At 36.9% G+C, this 22,286-nt stretch overlaps 1 protein-coding gene across 4 annotated transcripts in view; it reads left to right on the top strand.

The window, feature by feature from the left end:
- LOC139128460 (neuropilin and tolloid-like protein 1) overlaps positions 1 to 14,508 on the top strand; it is a 30,424-nt gene extending 15,916 nt beyond the window's left edge. For 3 of the 4 annotated variants that reach the window (XM_070694229.1, XM_070694231.1, XM_070694230.1), the window contains 8 exons: positions 1,341 to 1,452; positions 1,820 to 1,941; positions 2,731 to 2,986; positions 3,731 to 3,907; positions 12,106 to 12,315; positions 12,983 to 13,177; positions 13,347 to 13,478; positions 13,996 to 14,508. In XM_070694229.1, coding sequence (XP_070550330.1) covers positions 1,365 to 1,452; positions 1,820 to 1,941; positions 2,731 to 2,986; positions 3,731 to 3,907; positions 12,106 to 12,315; positions 12,983 to 13,177; positions 13,347 to 13,478; positions 13,996 to 14,090 — 1,275 coding nt within the window. In that variant the 5' untranslated portion in view covers positions 1,341 to 1,364 and the 3' untranslated portion in view covers positions 14,091 to 14,508. The remainder of the gene's footprint in view (positions 1 to 1,340; positions 1,453 to 1,819; positions 1,942 to 2,730; positions 2,987 to 3,730; positions 3,908 to 12,105; positions 12,316 to 12,982; positions 13,178 to 13,346; positions 13,479 to 13,995) is intronic. The other variant, XM_070694232.1, reaches the window with a different exon arrangement.
- Positions 14,509 to 22,286: the final 7,778 nt, after the last annotated feature.

Genomic DNA, 22,286 nt, shown 5'->3' with positions numbered 1-22,286 from the left:
ATTTTACTCGATCCAGAGAAGAGATAGATCAGCAGAAAACAGCAAAAAAAGACAAGTAATGGTGGAGACTGCCTGGCTGCACGTTGCACTTCCTAAAATCAACATGTATATTGAAGCTGTCTACATTCCACCAAATTCTCCCTCATCAGGGCTGGAGGAGCTTGAATATGTAGTGGTTAACCCTATGACCAATCCCTTATTTGCGGACATTTTAATTTATTTTTAATTTATTAGACATTACTTGGAACAAGACTTACGGCTGATAAGATATGTAACCTTCATCTGTGAGCAATCAAAATCAAACCTTTTTATCGTAATTCTCAATGAATATAATCTATTTCAAGTCAGTACTGTACAATTAACGCTTGCAATAATGGCCAACTCGATTAGGTATTGTTTAACGACCCTGAATGTCTTCAAGTCCTGATAGCTGATAAAGCTGGTTCTTTGGACCACAATACATTATCATGCTCCCTGAACAAAACCCTGTCACGTGTAAATTTTCAACAATGCCCTTCCTAAATTTTCAACCTCAAAGTGACATACAATATCTAAATAACTCAGCGGTCTAATATTAAGATTGCCTGGTGGATAGATGCATCTATAAGAAATAAGGTCGAACTTTTCAAAATAGGGTTTGTGACGTTGCAACTTTATATACACCATATCATGCGCATAACTCGAAGTAGGTGATGTGCGGTTAATGGAAAACAGACAGACTGATGCGTTTTTTGAATTGATGTTTTTAAATTTCATTGTTAAATTGTTAGTGACATTCTTTTAGCCTGCTAATGAGTGCCATTCATTTTAAACAGACAGACAGGTTCTGTGTTACGTTCTGTCTCTAATTTTCGGCATGCTGTAATGTGCGCATTGTATGACGCGTGCCCTCCATCCATTAAACATGTCAATCAATCATCCATTACATGTCAATCAAGCCGCTTGACAGAGAACCAAGCCGCGCGTTCTAGCCCACCAAGGCAGCGATTATTGTAGTTGGGAAAAGTTTGAAGGACAATATCCGCACATTTTGTCAATTAAATCTTGCACTCGGGCCTAACCATAATTGTGGCCTAATTCAAAGATTCACCGAACTATTGATTGCTAGACAACAGTTAAAGTCTAACGATAAGCATATATGTATTAGAGGCAATATGTATAATATACATTAGTATTGAGATAAGGGGTGAAACGTATTGCATCTTTTGGTAAAATAACTTTATTAACATTGAAGTCTGTGCTACACATTTGGCTTATTTTTACTTTTGAGTTTCATACAGGAGGAGTGCATGGCCTACGCAATCAACAAAATAATATTTATGATCTCTTTTTAACTGCAGGTAGGCAACAAAAGTAAAAGAAGGATGGGTTATATGAAATTTGTACTGATTGCTACCTCGATGTTTATTCACCAGGCAATGCCTGAAACCATTGAAAATTCGACAATTGCAGGTAAACATTCTAGGATTACGTATCCAATGCTTTTTGAAAAATGTTCGCCAATCCCCTCTACTTAAATTTTGACACAAACCAAACTGTACTAAAGTGCCTTTTACAAGTCTTAGATTGTGTTGCTTTTCTTAAGGCATTTCTCGCTGCTAGGTTTAATATATTTAATCTCAATAATCGAGAAGCCAGTCAGTCTGACAAGCAAAGAAAATTTTAAAAAAAGTGATGAAACGTTTTACACAATTTTCTCACAAAGATAAGGTTTTACCGTCTTTTTTATTCTTTGTAATATCTCATTGTATGTGGCTTGCGATATTGTCTCTTGAAGTGGAGATTTCCTTACGATTTTTTCACCATTTCTTTATTGCAGTTAGCTGCAACAAGCATTTAAAACTGAATGGCAGGAAGAACATAGGCTTGCCTGTATCGCCATATGAAAATTATATGCGGTGTGAGTATGCAATCGAATCGGCGCCAAATACATTTATTGAGGTGAGTAATCTGCGTATTAGACTTGGTTCAAGTCGGTGAATTTAAAAAAAAAGAAATCATTTATAAAAGTTTCTCTGTTGTGTCTCTCCTATTTCGTACAAACCTATCGGGAATTTGGCAGCTCACGCCAGGTTTTCCTAGCGATTGAATGCGTCACGTTTCAGTCTGCGCAGTAGTGAGTTAGTTTCTGCCGGATTCACCACTCATCGCGTTCACCATACTCATCGCGTCCACTCACACGCGCGTTTCACATGAAAGCAAAATACAAATCATTGCGTTCACTCCACTCAAACATTCACAAATCACAGACTTGAACCAAGTCTATCTGCGTATCAATGTCCCTTATGAAGTATATTTCTTGGGAGGATCAATTGGTTCATAAGTATATAAATCCTTCGCCGTGCAATTGCAAGAAGTTTAATAGAAGTTTATGACACCTCATGTATACTAATGCAAATAATGTCGGTACCAAACTATCAACTTGACTGAAGTATATTTTTATTCAAGCTGTAATAAATAATTAAGAAAGTGCACAACAGATTGAATGTTATGAGATAAGTCAGTCGTTAGTCCACGTTCTTGAGCCTTCATGACAAAACATACTGAAAGTAACAAAGCTGTTGTATTAATTAAATTTGATGTTTAAAACAAAACTGTTTTGACTAAACATAATGATATATGTGTTCACACCTCAGAACCTTTCATATTAAATGAGAAATGATGCTACTTGTAACGTGCTCAGGGATTATTTCAATAGCATATATATTTCTGTTTCTAACGATCTTTTAGCTTGAATTTAAAAAAATGAAACTTGAAGACTCTCCACAATGCTCTGCTGACAGTATAACTATTTTTGATGGCGGCGATTCGACAAGTCCTGAGATCGGTAAATTTTGCGGTGACGAATTGCTACAACCATTGACTAGCAGTGGAAGAAATGTTTTTATGGTGTTTCAGTCGGATGGGAAAAATGTCGACGAAGGCTTTGAAATTAAACTTACGCCAATTCATGATGACAGACATTCTTCACGGACAGATTTTTATGGTGAGTACTTATATTACTTCCTCTGTGTATTACAAAATTCTACAAACGATACACGAAAACTGTAAAAATGAACAGACTATACACAAATGATCATCTTGGCGTTTCGAGAACTGATGTTTTGACTCTGTTTTTTAACAATTCTTTTTGTTAGCTTTTGCTTGTTAAGGTTAGGTTTGAAGCTCTTTGGCTAACCAAATAACAACGAATTAGTTTTGAGAAACTAAAATAAATAGTTATTTTCTCGCTATAGGGATGGCGGTTATTTTTAAATTCAAATATTCACAAGTGTAGGTAATGTTTTTGTCCAGTACAATATTTGTACGACGACTCCCTCCCCTTTGTTTTAATTGTTTTTCATAAGAGGATGTTTGATAGTTTCGTTTGGAAAGTTTGAGTATTCTTTCAAGACTCTCAATTTTACGTCATATGCTGCCTTAACCATTTATACAGCATCAGCAACACTGCCATATGACAATGCTTATTTCAATAGCATCCGTTTCATTATGGTTGATCTTTAGCTGTAAAAATTGTTAGGAATAAATTAAGTTTTTTTAGATAAATCTATTCTAAAGACGAAAAGTAAAGAAAAAAATTACGTAACATACCATTTCCTAAAAGTTGTAGCCTTATAAATATTTGTTTTGCTGTCTCATCAAATAACTGATTTTTAACACAACTATGCCACTTTAAGTAAGATGTACACATGTCACGACGATATCACTAACTCTCATGTCAATGTTACAGCTGATGAAGACAGATTAACCCAGGCTGGTGGAGGATTTATATATTCCCATCGAGAATATCTCAATGGCACCGCCCTTCCACCCGGACATTACAGTCTTGAAATTAATCTGAAAAATGGTTATGATCACACGTACATCTCTTTCGTAGATATTTCTCTCTCAGAGGAACCTAACATTGGTGAGCAAAAGTGTATATATATATATATATATATATATATATATATATATATATATATATATATATATATAATATATATATATATATATATATATTATATATATATACACACGTCACACTCGTTCGAAATACTGGATATAATATATATAACTATATATATATATAACTATATATATATAACTTATATATATATATATATATATATATATATATATATATATATATATATATATATATATATATATATATATATATATATATATTTATATTATATCATGCTACCATGCGCCATTCTGATTGGACGAGAGCTCATTCCACCGATGCTAAAATACTGTTTTAGCACTGATAGCAGTGCTAAAACGGGCCCCTAAACCAGCATTTTCGAAAATTGCCCTGTCGGTGCATTTGAACGTACCTATCTAAACCATAGACCCTCGAGAAAGACCGAAACAGTCCACTTTGTTTCAAAGACCGGAGACCGAATTTTGATACACAGGTACAGATAAAGTTTGGGTCTGTAACTCACCTCTTGGTGTAAATAAGTTGGGATCGATGATGAAAGACATCTCTGAAGCTGCACGTTAGGGGTATGATGCACACAAATATTGGGGCGACAGCGCACCGTGCACTTTGCGGGAGTCTAGACGCGATATATCCTATTAGGCCTACCGCTCTTTAAAATGAAGATAGTATTCGTTCATACACAAATAAATTGACACTTCCTCACAGTAACGGTATGTCATATATTATTTACCAAAGTTTGGGCTATAACAGCTTGGGATGTCCTAACGATGAAGACCAAGAAGTTCAAAATAACAATGGGATGACTCCTGGCGACTGCGACGATATTTGACATCAAATGCAGCGAGCAGTGTCAGCGTCCAGCTCTCCCTACATCGGGCAACACACTCAGAATCTGCACAACTGTTCATCACAATTGCAGTCATCGCAAGTCTGGATTATTTTAAAACTGCTTGTTTTCTGGAACATTAACGACCAAATTATCCATCAAAAATAGATCCTGTAACTTCACTGTCGCGACGGTATGCGGTACAGAATGAGACAAATCTATTTTTAGTATGCCAAAAAAGCCAGGACTATTGTTCTTATGTAAATCCACGAAAAAAAAATTGTTACTTTTTTCTTTTGATTTGAACTCTTGACCCATTTTCTGTGTGAGTGCAGCAAGTATTTTTTGACAAGTATCGCTCGTGTTGCACGCGAATAAAATGAAATGTCGATATGGACGTAATGCGTATTTATCGTAGGATACAGTGTGCCTGTACGGAATCCCAAGTTATAAAAATGCTCGATCTCGGGCGCAGAATTTCCGACGTGCGATCTCTAAGACGTCCGTTTTCTGCATTTGGCGCATAGAGTGATGAAAATACCAAGTAAGACAGCAAACACACGCAAGTTGATATACTATATTAGCAATAACCCCCTTCGCAGTTGGGTATACACTCGATTTTGGTACAATTCGCTCCATATAGCACTCGCCTGTCGGCTCGTGCTATATGTCGCGCATTGTACCAAAATCTCGTGTTACCCTCCTGCGGCGGGGGTTATTGCTTAATATATATTATATATATATATATATATATATATATATATATATATATATATATATATATATATATATATATATATATATATATATATATATATATATATATAGTTATATATATAGTTATATATATAGTTATATATAGTTATATAATATATATAACTATATAGATATATATATAGTTCTATATATAGTTATATATAGTAATATATATAGTTATATATATAGTTATATATATTATCTCCCAGTATTTCGAACGAGTGTGACGTCATCGAAGACAATGGTTCCCAGAACATAGCAGCAGTATCCAACCGAACCGGTAGGCGAGCAGGGAAACACGAGTCTTCGATGACGTCACACGAGTGAGGAATACTGGGAGATAATATCTTTATCAAATACATAGACCGACTGATTTTTATTCTTGATAAAAATAATTTTCCATGAGATGTAATTCGGACTTTATTGTGTCAGCGTAGCGGAGTAAGTTGTTCGGTTACAGCTGATTCTGGTCACGGACACCCACTCTCAGTCGGCGTGCGGAAGGGGTATTGCAAAACGGTTTTTGTCGATTATTTATGCAACGTCAATGCATCTGAGAAAATAATACATGTAAATGTCGTGGAGTTTGATGCTAATCGCGATACCAAGATCACTCGATCGGTCGCGTTCTCAGCTAGAGCTCATACTGTTTGAAACTTTAGGGGTTAGCCTCATGCTGTAATCTTTGCCGCTATTATGAATGGAATCAAACAATAAACTTAACATTAAACAAAGCAGAACAACAAAACATTTGACATTTTCCATTTCATGTTCATTCGAGCCAGCTAGTTATCGTTTGTGTCATGCATCTATCTGTGTCACTTGTGATGCACTTCGTCAAGTATCGCGGCTCGGATCGAGGAGTGCACGACCGGACTTGCATGAGTGTACGGCAGCGTAATTAAACTCCCCCTTTATATCTCCTTGCCCCCTACTCAACGTCAATAAAATCCCTGGCCAATGCTAACAGTTTCATCAGTTGCTTGATAGCACTACTTGTGGATTTTTGTATTCGATTCTTCCCGTTCGCAGATAAATTCGTCAATTTGGGGAAGTGACCCAGCTAATTACATGCAGGCTACTTCTAGAAGCCGAAGACTTTTTAATTTTACGGGATTTTGAGCAACAGAGAAAGTGTCACGATCATCGTGTCATGATCATTGTAATCAATATGTGAAGATATATGTTACATGTTTATGAATACCTAATTCCGTCAAAAATCTTCAGAACCTATAAGTTTACTCTATTTTCATCTGGGAGCTAGGCGATAATAGTGCCGACAAAAGTCGTTAACCTACCAGTACCACGGCAGTAGAAAAGAGTCCGATTACATCATCTTACTTCTGACGTCAGAAGTAGGGAAATACGGTAATCCTGCAAACCGTATTACTATTTTGTGATGTCACACCCGGGGAATAACAGGGTCTATGTATGTGATCTATCTATCTATCTATCTATCTATCTATCTATCTATCTATCTATCTATCTATCTATCTATCTATCTATCTATCTATCTATCTATCTATCTATCTATCTATCTATCTATCTATCTATCTATCTATCTATATATATATATATATATATATATATATATATATATATATATATATATATATATATATATATATATATATATATATATATATATATATATTATATATATATAATAACAACAATAAGCAGTAATCTGGGAAATCTGTAAATTGGTCTAAGGTGAACTGTAATCAATGTAATGAATATCGTAATATCTCTGACAAGCTTCTTGCTGAGATTCACATTCCAACTGATAGCCTTTGTTGTAAGGATGTTCATTGCCACAACACAAATCATGCTCGGTGTATTTCTCAGTTTTATGATGATATTATTGATAGCTTGTATTCAGCAGGTCTTCAGATTTCACCATGTATTCGTGATAATGTTGATCATACTGTGACAGGGTGGAATGATTACCTCAAAGACGTCCATTCTGTTGCTCGGGATGCATTTAAACTATGGCGTGAAAGTGGAAAACCGAGGAATGGGCCCCTTTTTGAATTCAAGCGTCGTACGCATGCGAGATTTAAATATGCTTTAAGAAGTTGCAGACGTAATGAGGAGCAAATCAAAGCTGATGCGGCTGCGAATAGTTTGTTTACTGGTAATTGTAATGCATTTTGGCAGTCCATCAACAGAATTAATGCAAAGACTCCGCCTAGACCCAACACTGTAGATGGCTGCAGTGGTGATGTCAATATCTCTGAAATGTGGCGGAACCATTTTAGTGATCTCTTAAATGTGGTGCATTCGGTTAGAGACAAAGAATTCGTGTTGAATAAGGTTGACGATTGCAACCTTGATCAAATGAGTTTTGTATCACCTGTGATGTTCGTAAAGCCATTGACAAGTTACAACAAGGTAAATCTGCTGGTCCAGATTCTCTCTCATCTGAGCATTTTGTATATGCTAGTAATAAGTTAATTGTACTTTTGAGCATGTGTCTCACTTCAATGCTTATTCATAATGTATGTCCTCCTAGATTTCTGAAGTTTGTTAGTGCCCATTGTTAAGGATAAGAACAAAAATGTAAGCGATAAGAACAACTATCGCCCGATTGCTCTGTCTACTATTACCTCGAAAGTTTTTGAATTAGTTATTTTGAATAAGATTGAGTCGTTTCTTGGATCTTCACCTTACCAATTTGGTTTTAAAACTTGTCATTCTACTGATATGTGTATGTTTGTCCTGAAAGAGGTCATTAGCTATTATAGAAGTCATGGTAGCAATGTTATCGTTACTTTTATGGATGCTTCTAAAGCTTTCGATCGAGTGAATCACTGGTCATTATTCAAGAAGCTGATCAACCGTAATGTTCCTATTTGCTATGTGAGATACCTTTTAACCTGGTACAGAACGCAGGAAATCTCTGTTCGGTCGGTAGGGCTCCTGTATTTCAACACATTTTACTGTTAAAAACGGTGTGAAGCAAGGTGGTGTATTGTCCCCAAAATTTTTCAATGTGTATATGGATCATCTTAGCCATAGATTGATTAATTCTAAGGTTGGTTGCAACATCGGTGGTATTTTTGTTAACCATCTGATGTATGCAGATGATATATGTCTGATAAGCCCGTCAGTGAAAGGAACTCAGATACTTTTAAATATATGTAGCAATTATGGCAATATTCATGATATTGTTTTCAATACAGAGAAAACTGTATGTATGTGTATAATTCTCAAGCGATGTATGATGGAACATATTCCGGCTGTTTATCTCAATGGAGTTAAACTGCGATTTGTTGAAAAGAAAAAGCACCTCGGCTATATGTTGGCAAATACCTTCAGTGACAATTCTGATATCGAGCGTCAGAGGAGATCTTTTTATATCTCTGCTAACATGCTTTTGAGAAAATTTTCTATGTGTTCTCAGAGTGTTAAATGTAAACTCTTTAAAGCATATTGCTATCAATTGTATGGTGGTAACTTATGGGTCAGCTATAATAAAAGCGCCCTGAAACAATTGAAAGTTGCTTACAATAATGCTGGTCGCATACTTCTACGATATGACAGACGCAGCAGTGCTAGTACTATGTTTGTATATAATAGGATTGACACTTTTGATGCTTTGCTTAGAAAGCAAATCAATAGTTTGATGAAAAGGGTTTCTATGAGTGAGAACCTAATTATACGTAAGGTGTATGATGTTGTGTACTTCACTTCTGACTTGAGGAAAAGATGGATAAATTCAGTCTTCTAATCTGTGTTCAGAAATATGTCTTTATGGTCTAACCCATAAATGAATATTTCTTGATGTAACCTTTTTTGTATCATTCTTTTTGCCAATCCTGTAACCATTTATATATATGGACATGCTCATTGTCCGAAATAAAGAATTAATAATAATAATAATAATAATAATAATAATAATAATAATAATAATAATAATAATAATAATAATAATAATAATATATATATATATATATATATATATATATATATATATATATATATATATATATATATATATATATTGCACTTGCATGACGTTATCTACATCATTGCTGTATTTATTTCCTTTTGAGTGAATTTAAATTGTCTAGCTACTTTTGAATATGTATACATACATACATACACACACACATATATATAATTCAATTCTATTGACACCATACCTTGGATCCTCCTCATAGTTGTTTGCTTCCTGACTAGAAAAGATACCGCTTTTGTGTGGGCTTGTGAGAAAATGTCGTATTTAACGCATAATCGCTTTGGTAGTAGCTTCTCTTTGCAACTTAATCTTAATCTGCAAATTATCTCGTTTGGCGAATTTTTAACACATATCTGCAGTATCAATAAAGACACCTAGCGACGGTATACCACGAGATTTGGACCAGTTCACGACATATATGCACGAGCAATAGCAAGTGCATATATGAAGTGAACTGGTCAAAATCGAGTGGTATACCTTCGCTGGGTGTTATTTATTGCTGTTATATCATAAAGTATATTGAAATTCTGGCGTCTAACGTCAAAACGGATTTTGCTTAAGCTGAAAGCTCGCGCGTATGCGTGTATGCGTATGCCCGTATGCGTATGCGCGTATGCGTATGCGTATCGCGTCTCGACAAATCATATCCCCGTATTTGCTTCATCAATATACTGGTATGGTATAATACCAAACATTGCCTGTTCCTGCGTGTCATTTGTGCAGCGTCAGATACGAGACGAAGTCTCGTGACAGGCGCAGCACTAATGACACGAATGCTGATACGACGAAACGAACAGGCGATATTGGGTAATTACCGATTTATCATATACCCCTGCCAAAAACTTAACTAATTCTTGCAAAAAAGATTAAATTTAGAGGCTTTACTTTATTACATATTGCGCCTAAATATCGGAATATTTATGTGAACAGGCTTCATTCACAAAGTATACGACGAAGTCAACACCACGCGCGACATCGCTGCAAGTCCTCCGTGTCACAATGAACTCAAAGAAGAAAGACAACGGGATTCAAAAATCGTATTGCAAGGGGAAATTTTTAAAGGGGAAGTTCACCAAGGATGCTTTTTACATATCTGCTAGCTGTGTGGTCACTTACCCCGGAATAGCTATTTTCGCCATTTATAACTCGCAAGATTTTTTACAAAAACAGATAGAAATAGTACAGAAAGATGCCCATGTAATTTGAATCATGGGAAAAAGCGCTAAGCTTGGAGCATGCATAATGTGATACGGAAGGGACCATTTTCCCATGGGTATGGCATTGTCCCCTCACCCATGCTTAAACCAGACTGTGCTTATTTACATAACTTTTGTTTATACTGAGTATCCTTGCATAAACGATGATTCACTTATAATAAACTGTCCACTGTCAGATTTTGTGTTGCTGTTTACTACTGTGTTACTGTGAGTGGACAATGTGGGAGCCATACCCGTCCGGAGATGGTCCCTTCCATATCACATTATGCAAGCTCCAAGCTTGGAGCTTTTTTCCCATGATTCAAATTACATGGGCAAATTCCTGTACTATTTTTATCGTTTTTGTAAAAATCTTGCGAGTTGTAAATGGTGAAAATACTTTTTCCTTGGTAAATGACCACTGAGCTAGCACATATGTAAAAATCATCCTTGGTGAACTTCCCCTTAAGCTGCAAAGTCCCGTTACAATTGTAATTGGTCAAAGTATCCTTTGCTTTAAACAAGAACTTTAACAGAAAAACCATGGCAAAACATTATAAGATTCAGTTATTTCCGTATTTAGCAAAATAAAATATCCTTGTTCCTCAAAACCCTTCAAATTTTTACGTCTTCGCAGGCAGAGAGCGGCAGCCATTTCGTTTGTTTATGTAATTTACCATAAAATTGAATTAATGTACATAGGGAACACTCAAAACTGGATGCGTTTATCGTGCATATCTCGAGGTTTACCATGAAATATCACGGCCGGTATTTTACGGTAAACGTCACCTTTGATGAGACGATAGGGGCATGGACGTATGATAAAACTCTTATGTATCGATATCTTTTTTTAATCAACATGTAATAGACCTTTCTGCAAACCTGTACGCCAATAAAAACGATACAAATTATTGCAGGGGTATTATCTTTTATTGTTTTGTTTTGTTTCATTCTGTTTGAGATAAGCTCATTTAAAACCTGCCATTTCTTTGGAGCCATTTTAAAGTCTCACATGACAACCAAACGGTCTTGTTAAGATAGGGCTCAGTACGCATAATGGAACACACAGTCGGATTACGACAAGAAGGAAGCTCTTCTGTTGGGACAAATAATTAAATTTTATACCCCTGTAAACTCGCTATTGGCGTTAGAAGATAAAGCTCACCTTTGTTTTTGGAGGACAAGTGTTGTTATAATTGTTTCTCATAAGTGGGCGGACGAAATTTACAATACCACAGATCTGTCACATTAGTATTTTCTCGTACGCACACAACATTAAGAAGCCCCTTAAATGTAATTTGTAAACAATTTTGCTAAAGTTAATACACGAGTAACCCTCGCTACTCAGACTCTGCATATCCCGTAGGACAAAAGCAGGCGGTAACATTTGGCATGCTCGCTTTTTATATTATGAGATATGTTATTTCTTTAGATCCTTCGTGCAATGTAGAAGAAAACACCGGACGTGATGGTTCTGATATCAACAGCGGGTATGATCATCAAGTAAACAGTGTGGAGGAGTGTTGTGATAGATGCAGACAAACTGAGGAATGTGTTTCATATGCATATGACAAGAGACATGACGCCTGTTGGATGAAGAATGGAATTCCTCAGCCCACTTTTTCAGTGAATTTTGATTCAGGTACAAAAATGTCCATTGTCCTTGGACTTATGATGAAATATATTCAAACACACATGGTGGGTGATTGGCTACCTAAAAACACTTAATCATTTAATGATATGTAATTTTAAAGGCACTCACTTCGTCCATCACGGCAGTAAGCGCGGCCAGATTTAAAAGAAGCTCTGATGTTTTTATCGATTTTGACATTGTTATGCAGTGCCATGTATGTAGGTATGTATGTATGTATGTATGTATGTATGTATGTATGTATGTATGTATGTATGTATGTATGTATGTATGTATGTATGTATGTATGTATGTATGTATGTATGTATGTATGTATGTATGTATGTATGTATGTATGTATGTATGTATGTATGTATGTATGTATGTATGTATGTATGTATGTATGTATGTATGTATGTATGTATGTATGTATGTATGTATGTATGTATGTATGTAGTATGTTTTGTCTTTGTCTGTATGTATTAACCTTCAAATTACGATAAGTAAATTTCACTGATGAAGACGGTCGTCCACGACAAATTTAAAGTTCAATACGCTGAAAAAAAATCATTGACTGATTGTGTTATAGACACGTAATTCTACATTTAATCTGTCAAGCTGATGGATATCTTTTGACATATCATAAAGAATATAAGCCAAGAATATCACTCATCTTTAGGTATTGTTCCACTTTGCAATAGAAGACGAGAGAATATCGAGATTTATGATACAAATGGAAAATTACTTGATATGGTTTGTGATAGTGGCAGTGCCATTGCTACAGAAGGTGGTATGAAGTTGGTGATGCACATTACGAATGAGGAAAAGCAAGAAAAGGGATTCATGGCAATTTATGCGCTTTTTTATCAGTCCGGTAAGCGACTAGAAAAATGTCTTTTTGCACATAAGGCTGGCCTTTCCTGTATGATCAAGGTTGTCAATGCTCAATCCATTGCCCCGACAATATCTGTGCGATGAATATAATGGTAATTTATTTAAGTATTTCATCGGTAACATATTCATTTTATGTTTTCTTTGTAAAGAAGGTGACGGCAAATGTCGAAATAATAATGATTATTTCTGTAATAATTGGCGATGTATTCCGAGATATCTGACCGAAGACAAACACGATCACTGTGGTGATGGTAGTGACTTACCTGAACCGAAATCCAAAGGTATGTAACAAACAATCATCTTTTCTTCCGATAATTCATTCACTCGCTCGACACCCTGGCTATCATGCAAGGTAAATTTTAAAAACTGACATAACTTACAGTGAAGTGCACGGCAAATAAAATTCTTCAGTATTTTTAATCTTTTATCTAAAACCCAGCATTGATAATCATGACACTATTGTAGCCTATAATCCAAGTTTAATTAAATGCTGATGACAGAAAACAGTTGTTGAAATAGAATGTCCAAATATCAATTATATATGCAGATATATATATAATATATATATATATATATATATATATATATATATATATACATACATACATACACACGCACACCCATACATACATACATACATACATACATACATACATACATACATACATACATTACATACATACATACATACATACATACATACATACATACATACATACATACATACATACATACATACATACATACATACATACACACACACACACTAACGTCAAACCCCATTTGATTTTAATGCAGGACTGCCGGTATATGGTATAGTGTTAATCGTCTTGGCTGTTCTTCTTGTCGTCGGTATCGGATTTTGTGTGTGTATTGCATGGATGAGAAGTTAATGAACGACAGAAGTCTGCAACAGTTTTAAATGATTTGTTGCCCTGTAATGATTTTATTTTTGCGTTCTTCATTTTTTTCGATTTGGTTTTTTTTTTTTTGTGTTTACCAGGGCTTCTTTATTTGCCCACGTTTTCGTTGGTCAGTTTACTTCAGAGACTGCTATACTGACGTCGCCTTGCACATGTTATATACAACAAAACCTAATCTTGGTACTGCTCGTAGTACGAAATGTTTTGGGTGTGTAAATGACGAATGCCATATTAATAGTGTGTAACGCTAAGTCATGTACTGCTCTGGAATCTGTAATTATGTCACTGCAAATGTCAGCTTTATAGAAATTCACAAAAAACCTCTTAAGTGTTATGTTAAAATGCTGTAAATTAAACATTACAAGTAAAATAAACATTGTATACATCGATTCATTTTGTGTCTAAAATCGGAAATTTGCGGAAAAGGTGTCGATGACAGTCCATATAGGACCTTTGGCAACAATAATCCATTTATGTAGCAAAGTGCCGAACAGAAGAGTTTTAGGCATAAAGTGAATGAAATACTGTCGATTCTGAAGGCAGATGAGTTTGGTTCAAGAATTCCAAATTTGGGACGAAAAGCAGGCTCATGACCCAGTCTAACTGCGATCTGTACTTGTAGGTTCAAAGGTCACCAAACTAAAAAACAGGCATGAAATAAAAATTATAGGCTCGGAAAAAAATAAAGTCATGAAATAAAAATTACATGGAAGAAAAAATAATTAGAGGTATGAGATAAAACACTATTCCTGGCCTTATTAAATCAAATGAAAGCAGACTGGAGAAGTGAAGTGCCGTTTTTATTTTGCATGGTGGCATGCGGCAGAACTATACATGCGGACATATCCCTGCCTCAACCCTCCACGTGCCACGGCCGAAGCATCCGCCAAACTGAACACCTTAAAGGTATACGGTCACCTGTTTTTTGTAATAACCAATCACAGATTATACGCTAGACTGAAAGATTCAGTCGTGTGTGCGGGCACTCCGTCGCACCGTAGTGAAGGGTCGTAGGTCGCAGTGCGGCGGAGCGCCCGCACACAACTGAATCTTTTATTCTAATTTTACGCAAGTGGCTGCTTTTTAAAGTGCGCCTCAACACGACCAGCCATGGCATACTTAGCAGCGTCGTCTGCGGCATGTTCTTTGACTTATCAAATATGGAGGACCGACAGCTACAGGTGTTTCAGGGTACCGGTAGTACTCAGTGGTCATGCGGTAAAAAAGAAGAAAATAGAAATACAACCCCAAAGCATATCCACATTTATTTTGAAATTTATTTGAAATCTGTCCGGTACGATGGCTTTATCGTGATTTTATGTACAGTTACTGTACTACTTTGCCAGTTTACTGCTACAAAAACCGCACATTATTGTATTTCTTGACGTAGCTCTGAACTGTAGAGCCGCCTTTAAGTGTTGTTTGTTTGAAAGGGGACTCTCTTGCCCTTTTACAGCGTCTAGAGTGCATTTTTGTTGGGAACCTAGGATGTTTTAGATGATATGAATGACGTTATATCTCCATCACAGTCTACTAGAGGCACTGCCCATGTGTATTCGTAGAGACCTAGAGCCAACCATGACAAAGAAATGAGGTCAACCGCTGGTTTCTTACAGATTATTGTAAAATGATCACTTGGAATCGATTCTAATAGGTTGGAGGGTGTTAATAATGATTACGCGCGATATAGCATACTCAATAAAGAGAAGTAAATTAATGACCATATGTGAACAGCTTCACCTCGACAGGGACTTCTAAGACGGCAAACGGGGATCTTAACGGACTTACCTTAGACCCACACAGTGAATTAAATTACTATGAAAAATCTGAGTTCTTTCGATGAGAACATGACATTTAAGTGGTACTGTTATGTCTCTTCCTCACGGTCTATGATTTGATGTACCGGTTTGGGATCGTAGTAGTTTCAGTGACTGATACACCAAGTTGTCGGTAATAAGCACCACTTCATCAGATCTTTATTACTTTACAGCAATTTTGAAGACAGAACTTGTAAATCTCATACTTTTTACAGCTGTCAGATTTAATTTACTCTACTATATTCTATCTGGCGACTGTACAATCTAAAATATTTCCAAATCTACATGTTATGATGAATGAATAACTTCGCATACAGCTTCCTGATCATTTCGAATAACTTGAGGATCCGTTATGAACAGGACGAGACGGATAGCTCTAAGATTGAGAACGCAATTATGCTTTGAATCACAGGAAGCTATGTCTGCTGGCAATCGTTACTCTCGGTCAAGTTGATCACTATCGGTCAACTTTAAACATCCGAAATAATAGGGATCGGATGGGGAAGGTATTACTGTAGTCAATACTGTTATGGTTGCATTGCGATGCAAGTATTATTCCCCCTGTTACTGCCTTTCGATCTGCGTGTAACGTTTTTACTACTGCGTCTCAATCAAATGAACTCATGCCAAGCTAGGTGTGATACAACAATTACACTTAACTGATTGGCAGTCTTTGTGTTGGCCGTTTTTATTTTCTGAATAGAAAGCTAGTTAAAGTGCAAATGGAATAGGCAGAGATTAGCCATAAACTATAAACAGCCTTCGCTATTTCTGCCATGCTGTGAAAAACTGCCATAAAATGCAAGATACAAGATATTCAATATTCTTCAACTTATAACATCCAACGTAGCTCCTATTTTTTGCTACAAACAACCGCAGGCAATGGCAAATTTCTTGCCCTGGCGTGTCGATAATTTGACAAGCAAAACATTTATTTACGTATTACAACTCAAATTACAGACTCAGATAAGATCAACGGTCCCCTAACTTAAAGGACTAATCGCTTTCGTAATGAGAAATCCCTTCTTGAAACATGCCACGGTTCTTTGCACGTTTCGACCAATCAAGTCGCTGCATTTGCGCCATCGATGTACTGGTATGATATAATATGATTCATTTACTTTAGTGTAAACATCTTTTAAGAAAATGATATTCTGATTTTAAAGAAATAACTTAGGATTTCCTTTTTTAAATGTGATCTAAGATATAATTATGTTATATATTTCATGATTATCAAATTATCTACATGGTTTAATCTCAAATAGCATCAAACTAAGCGCCATCCTTTGAAAATAATTTGTGTCAGGATTCCTACGCATGTCGAAGGCATATCTTCTCGATTGTTGTCCTTCAAATGTCAATCACCGCTACGTGCTAAACTGTATTAAAAAGTCTGTAAATTATTACTGTACCACTGTCCGATAATCAGCTTTAGTACGTAAAGCTTCCCCTACGTCTGATTATATGACGACGCAGTGATACTGTGAGGGCGTTGTCTTTTGTTGTGAAAGGGGTCCGTCATGGTACGCTGTTTGTGGTGCTTCACCACCATTTTATTGAGTTGACCCGACTGCAGAAATATAGCCGTCGTCACGTCCACATCAATGCTGCATAACCACTGCTACTAAACCATTATTCCTATCTTGATAGATGTAATCAATTAAGCCAAAATGCAGAATAAAAACAGAAAATGTATAATATTGTGTTCAGGGTATGTTTATGAATTTGCTGAGGTTTCTCATAAGATAGGACTTTATGATGGAGTCATGTGATTTGCATTGACCAATTCCAGGATGCGATGTTTTCATAGAGTGTGTAATTTATTTTTAGTCGTTAAGTAACTCAATAAAACAATACTACCTTTGTGAGGTGTCAGTGTGACAACTTGAGTGGTTGTTGTACTGGTCCAGTTCTCTTTGAGCATCGGCTTCAGCGTTAAATGTTAGTTGAACACATGTGTGACACTCTCAAATCAACTTAACTCTGTAAGCTGTACGTCTGACACACCGTACCCTACAAAGAGGCTTCATGTCAGTTAGTGCACTGCCAGGGACACCTGTGTATACTAGAGGTTAAAGTTGAACACAGTATTATTGATGACCATTCGTGTGTGACCTCAATGACACTAGAATGGCAGTATGAGTTGCTGATAAACACGAAACTGTTATCGCTTAGACATGACCTGCATATACGCATGCGCGTTCTACATGCAAATATTCACGCTTATGCAAATCACATCCCGATGGGGACACCACGGACTGAAAATAGAAACACGTAAACCCCCTCATATTAAGCATTATATAAACAACATCAGGAGGAAGACATATGTCATAACCGCGACCTCTGAGAGATTTATTGCTCACAAGGAACGGTTCATATAGATTCTAAGACGAGGCAGTTCTCGTGACAAATACAGGTAATTGCGCAACGATTTTTTCGCACATACAATACGTCATCTGCCAAGGGTTGTATGCAGACGCGTGTCTATGCAGCAGAGGACAACGGGCCCAAGCCGGGTCCAAGCCCTGCAGAGCTCTACAGCCGCTCGGTTAAGCTAGCCGACATGTACGTAATATCACATACCGTTATTCTTTATTAAATAATCAAGTCATGTAGACATTCTACACATTGATGATTATGCAGTGCGTTCACCGGGCCCGAGCCAGGCAGCCATAGGTATAATGCCAGTCAACATGTAGGCCTATAGGCCTACACTATATCCACGTACGGTGATTCTTTTATTGGATAATCAAGTCGTATATAGACATTCTACATATTAAATACGATTATTATCCGAGCAATGTGCCAAGCGCCTGTGTTTTTTCGTGTATTTATGCAAAGTACGTATTATACATTTACTGAACCTTCTGATTCTATAATTTGGAAAAAGGGGCCGTGAAAGTGGTTTTTAACACTGAGCACTTTTCTGAGAGTAATTTAATTAAATTCTATAAACATATGACTTCGTTCTTCGATAGAATTACAATAAAGGAAAATAATATCATAATTTTATAGCTTCAGACGAATATTGCTTGCCATACCATGTGATTAAATATGGTTATGATCATTTGCTTCAAAAAGTTAATTTTCTTCATATACCGAAGACATTTATATGTATTTGTAATGAGATGTATTATTCCAAATTGAATAGCTGAGGATATTTAGTGAATTCTACGTTGATTCTCACACAAAGGGAATAACAATTTCCCTTACTGGACTTATATCGTCCAAAAAACAACCATGGCAACCACTTCCTTGTAATAAACAGCGTGCAGACTTATACCTCACAATTTCGTCACCACTGAATAAGAATTGCCACTCGACCATAATCTGTATTAATGCCAATGTTCTTCTCGCTTCGAGAAATTTTAAGAGAAGTAATTGGTTGAGAGATCTCAAGTTTTCTTTAACTTTGGAAAGTAGTCGCTTCTTAGATTAAGTCCCTGAAAGCCCAAATATGATGAGTTAAGTTCAAATATGCTTCAAGGCACGTTGTCGTTTAAAAATTTGTGACATTTTATTGCAAATGTTGCATTCGACTTGGCGGATTTGTCCGAGTGGTGTTGAGGACTAAATTCACTGCTAGGTGATGTAAGAATTCAAATTAAAATGTCGATAATATATCAAAGTGTTGAGGATTTAAAAAATCTTATACAGAGCCTTTTGGTGGCAGCATTTGCGTTCGGTTTGGAGATTCTCTGTGAATGGATTTGCTTGAAGATTTTTTCAAGTGTCGATCATGTAAAACATGGTATGGAAAAGGAAATATGGCGACGACTCTGACAGTTACTCAGTTTGTGGTAAAGTGATACTGTGGATGTCATGCGTTGGGCACCTTCTCCAAACCCAACTCTGAGCTTAAATTGACCATTTTGCAATATCCTTGCCGATGAAATAGCACGGAAAGGGCATCGTGTCGATCGAGACAGATGACAAGGCAGCAGAGATATGAAGATACTCTTATATAAGGGGAAATATGTACGAGATGCTGACCAGTTTCATCCCTTCACTGACAGGTAGTCTTCAGTACATCCCTCTGACTTTTCCAAGTCAAGATCTGTTGAGCTCAGCTATGTAATCAGATACCGAGTCGACAAAGCGATTTATCAACACATGCTACATTAAGACCTTTTTCGCACATCGACGTCCCATAAACTGTCTAAATTACAGATTAAGTCTGCAGTGTAAAAACAACGAGAATTAGCTCAGAAATGAGAAATGTGCGGTAGAGAATACCGTTGAGCCCGTGAAGGTGCGACAAATGTTGTTGTTGTTTTTTGTTTTTTGTTTTTTTGTTTTTTTCCCGAGTGCCAATGTCGCGGTATCCTCGTAGGGCAGTATTGTATACAATAATGAAGCACACCCAGGTACAGTACGATGTACAACAGACTAAAACAGCACATTACGGCACAGCACAGCAGCGCATAACACAGCACCGCACTGCACAGCATAGCACAATATAGCACGGCACAGTGAAATACAGAATAGAACAGTACGATACAATGCAGTGCAGTGCAGTGCAGTATTGTAAACCACTTACAGGTGAGAACAGTAAAGTACAGTTGACAGTACAATACAGTACAGTACAGTGCAGTACAGTAAAATACAGTACAGTACAGTACAACACAGTACAGTACAGTACAGTACAGTACAGTACAGTACAGTACAGTACAGTACAGTACAGTACAGTACAGTACAGTACAGTACAGTACAGTACAGTACAGTACAGTACAGTACAGTCCAGTCCAGTCCAGTCCAGTCCAGTCTAGTCCAGTCCAGTCCAGTACAGTACAGTACAATACAGTACAGTACAGTACAGTCCAGTCCAGTCAAGTACAGTACAATACAGTACAGTACAGTACAGTACAGTACAGTAGAGTACAGAACAGTCCAGTCCAGTCCAGTCCAGTCCAGTCCAGTCCAGTCCAGTCCAGTCCAGTCCAGTACAGTACAGTACAGTAAAGTACAGTACAGTACAGTACAGTACAGTCCAGTCCAGTCCAGTCCAGTCCAGTCCAGTACAGTACAGTACAGTGCAGTGCAGTGCAGTGCAGTGCAGTACAGTACAGTAAAGTGCAGTGCAGTGCAGTGCAGTGCAGTGCAGTGCAGTGCAGTGCAGTGCAGTGCAGTTCAGTGCAGTACAGTACATTCCATTACAGTACAGTACAGTACATTCCATTACAGTACAGTACAGTACAGTACAGTACAGTACAGTACAGTACAGTACAGTACAGTACAGTACAGTACAGTACAGTACAGTACAGTACAGTACAGTACAGTACAGTACAGTACAGTACAGTACAGTACAGTACAGTACAGTACAGTACAGCGCACTAGAGTGCATAGTACAGTACAATACATTACGGTACATTACACTGTACTGCTTTAATGGCATAATCTTCCATTTAGTTTCACGAGGAAACCAGAACACACTCTGTACAACCATCACCAAACCATGGATAAAAACAAAAACGTTTAATACTAGTCCCCCCTTCCTGTATACATCGATCAGTTCCTTGCTTTGATATCAGTAGTGTTATGCTATCTTTTCATTCCATCGATATAATTCGGTCGATTGTCTGAATTTATTTTAAACTTATTTAATCTTTGTGCGATGCAGTCCTGGAAGATGATGAAAACAAAAGCAAACGGTGGTAAACTGTACTCACACCGAGCCTACCCGAATGGTTCCGAACTTGTGAAATAAAATTACGAGCCTAAGATCAGGAACGACGGAGTCTACAACCAACATACGTGAAATTTACAGACATCACTTTATCAGTGGAGACTGATAAAGGTTGGAACAGCTCACCTATGGACGTATGTATATATCTGTCTGTAGGCTAGCTGTGTAGGTGGTTCGGTATGCATGCATGCATGCATTCATGTCCGTATGTTTGATTGTTTGTGTTGTCTGCTCGTTTTGTTGTTGTTGTTGTGGATGTGTCAGTGAATATGATAAAAAATGCATTATCCGCAGATCCGGATTGTGGCATCGAATCTTACACCGGAAGACATGGCTCAGACGTAAACGATGGATTTACTCAAAAGGTCAATGGAGTAGAAGAATGCTGCCATCTTTATAACTATAGGTAAGCGGACGAGTAGGAGGCGGTTTACGGAATTTGACGGTACAGTTTGCAAGTAAAACTCCGAGGCCCGCAGGGCCGATGAGTTTTATGGCAAACTGTAACGTTAAATTCCGTAAACCGCCGACTACGAGTTCGCTGACCGTGTTATACCACGAATTTGCCGAGTTTTAGAGCCTTGTTTGCACGCCGAAAGTTTTTATTTGTAATTTTAGTGCAGTGCAAGTTGAAACTTTGGCAGGAAAACATTGACGCGTTTT

Source organism: Ptychodera flava, unplaced genomic scaffold (assembly GCF_041260155.1).
Source record: "Ptychodera flava strain L36383 unplaced genomic scaffold, AS_Pfla_20210202 Scaffold_54__1_contigs__length_889265_pilon, whole genome shotgun sequence".
NCBI lineage: Eukaryota > Metazoa > Hemichordata > Enteropneusta > Ptychoderidae > Ptychodera > Ptychodera flava.
This window is presented reverse-complemented; position numbering and strand designations above follow the sequence as displayed.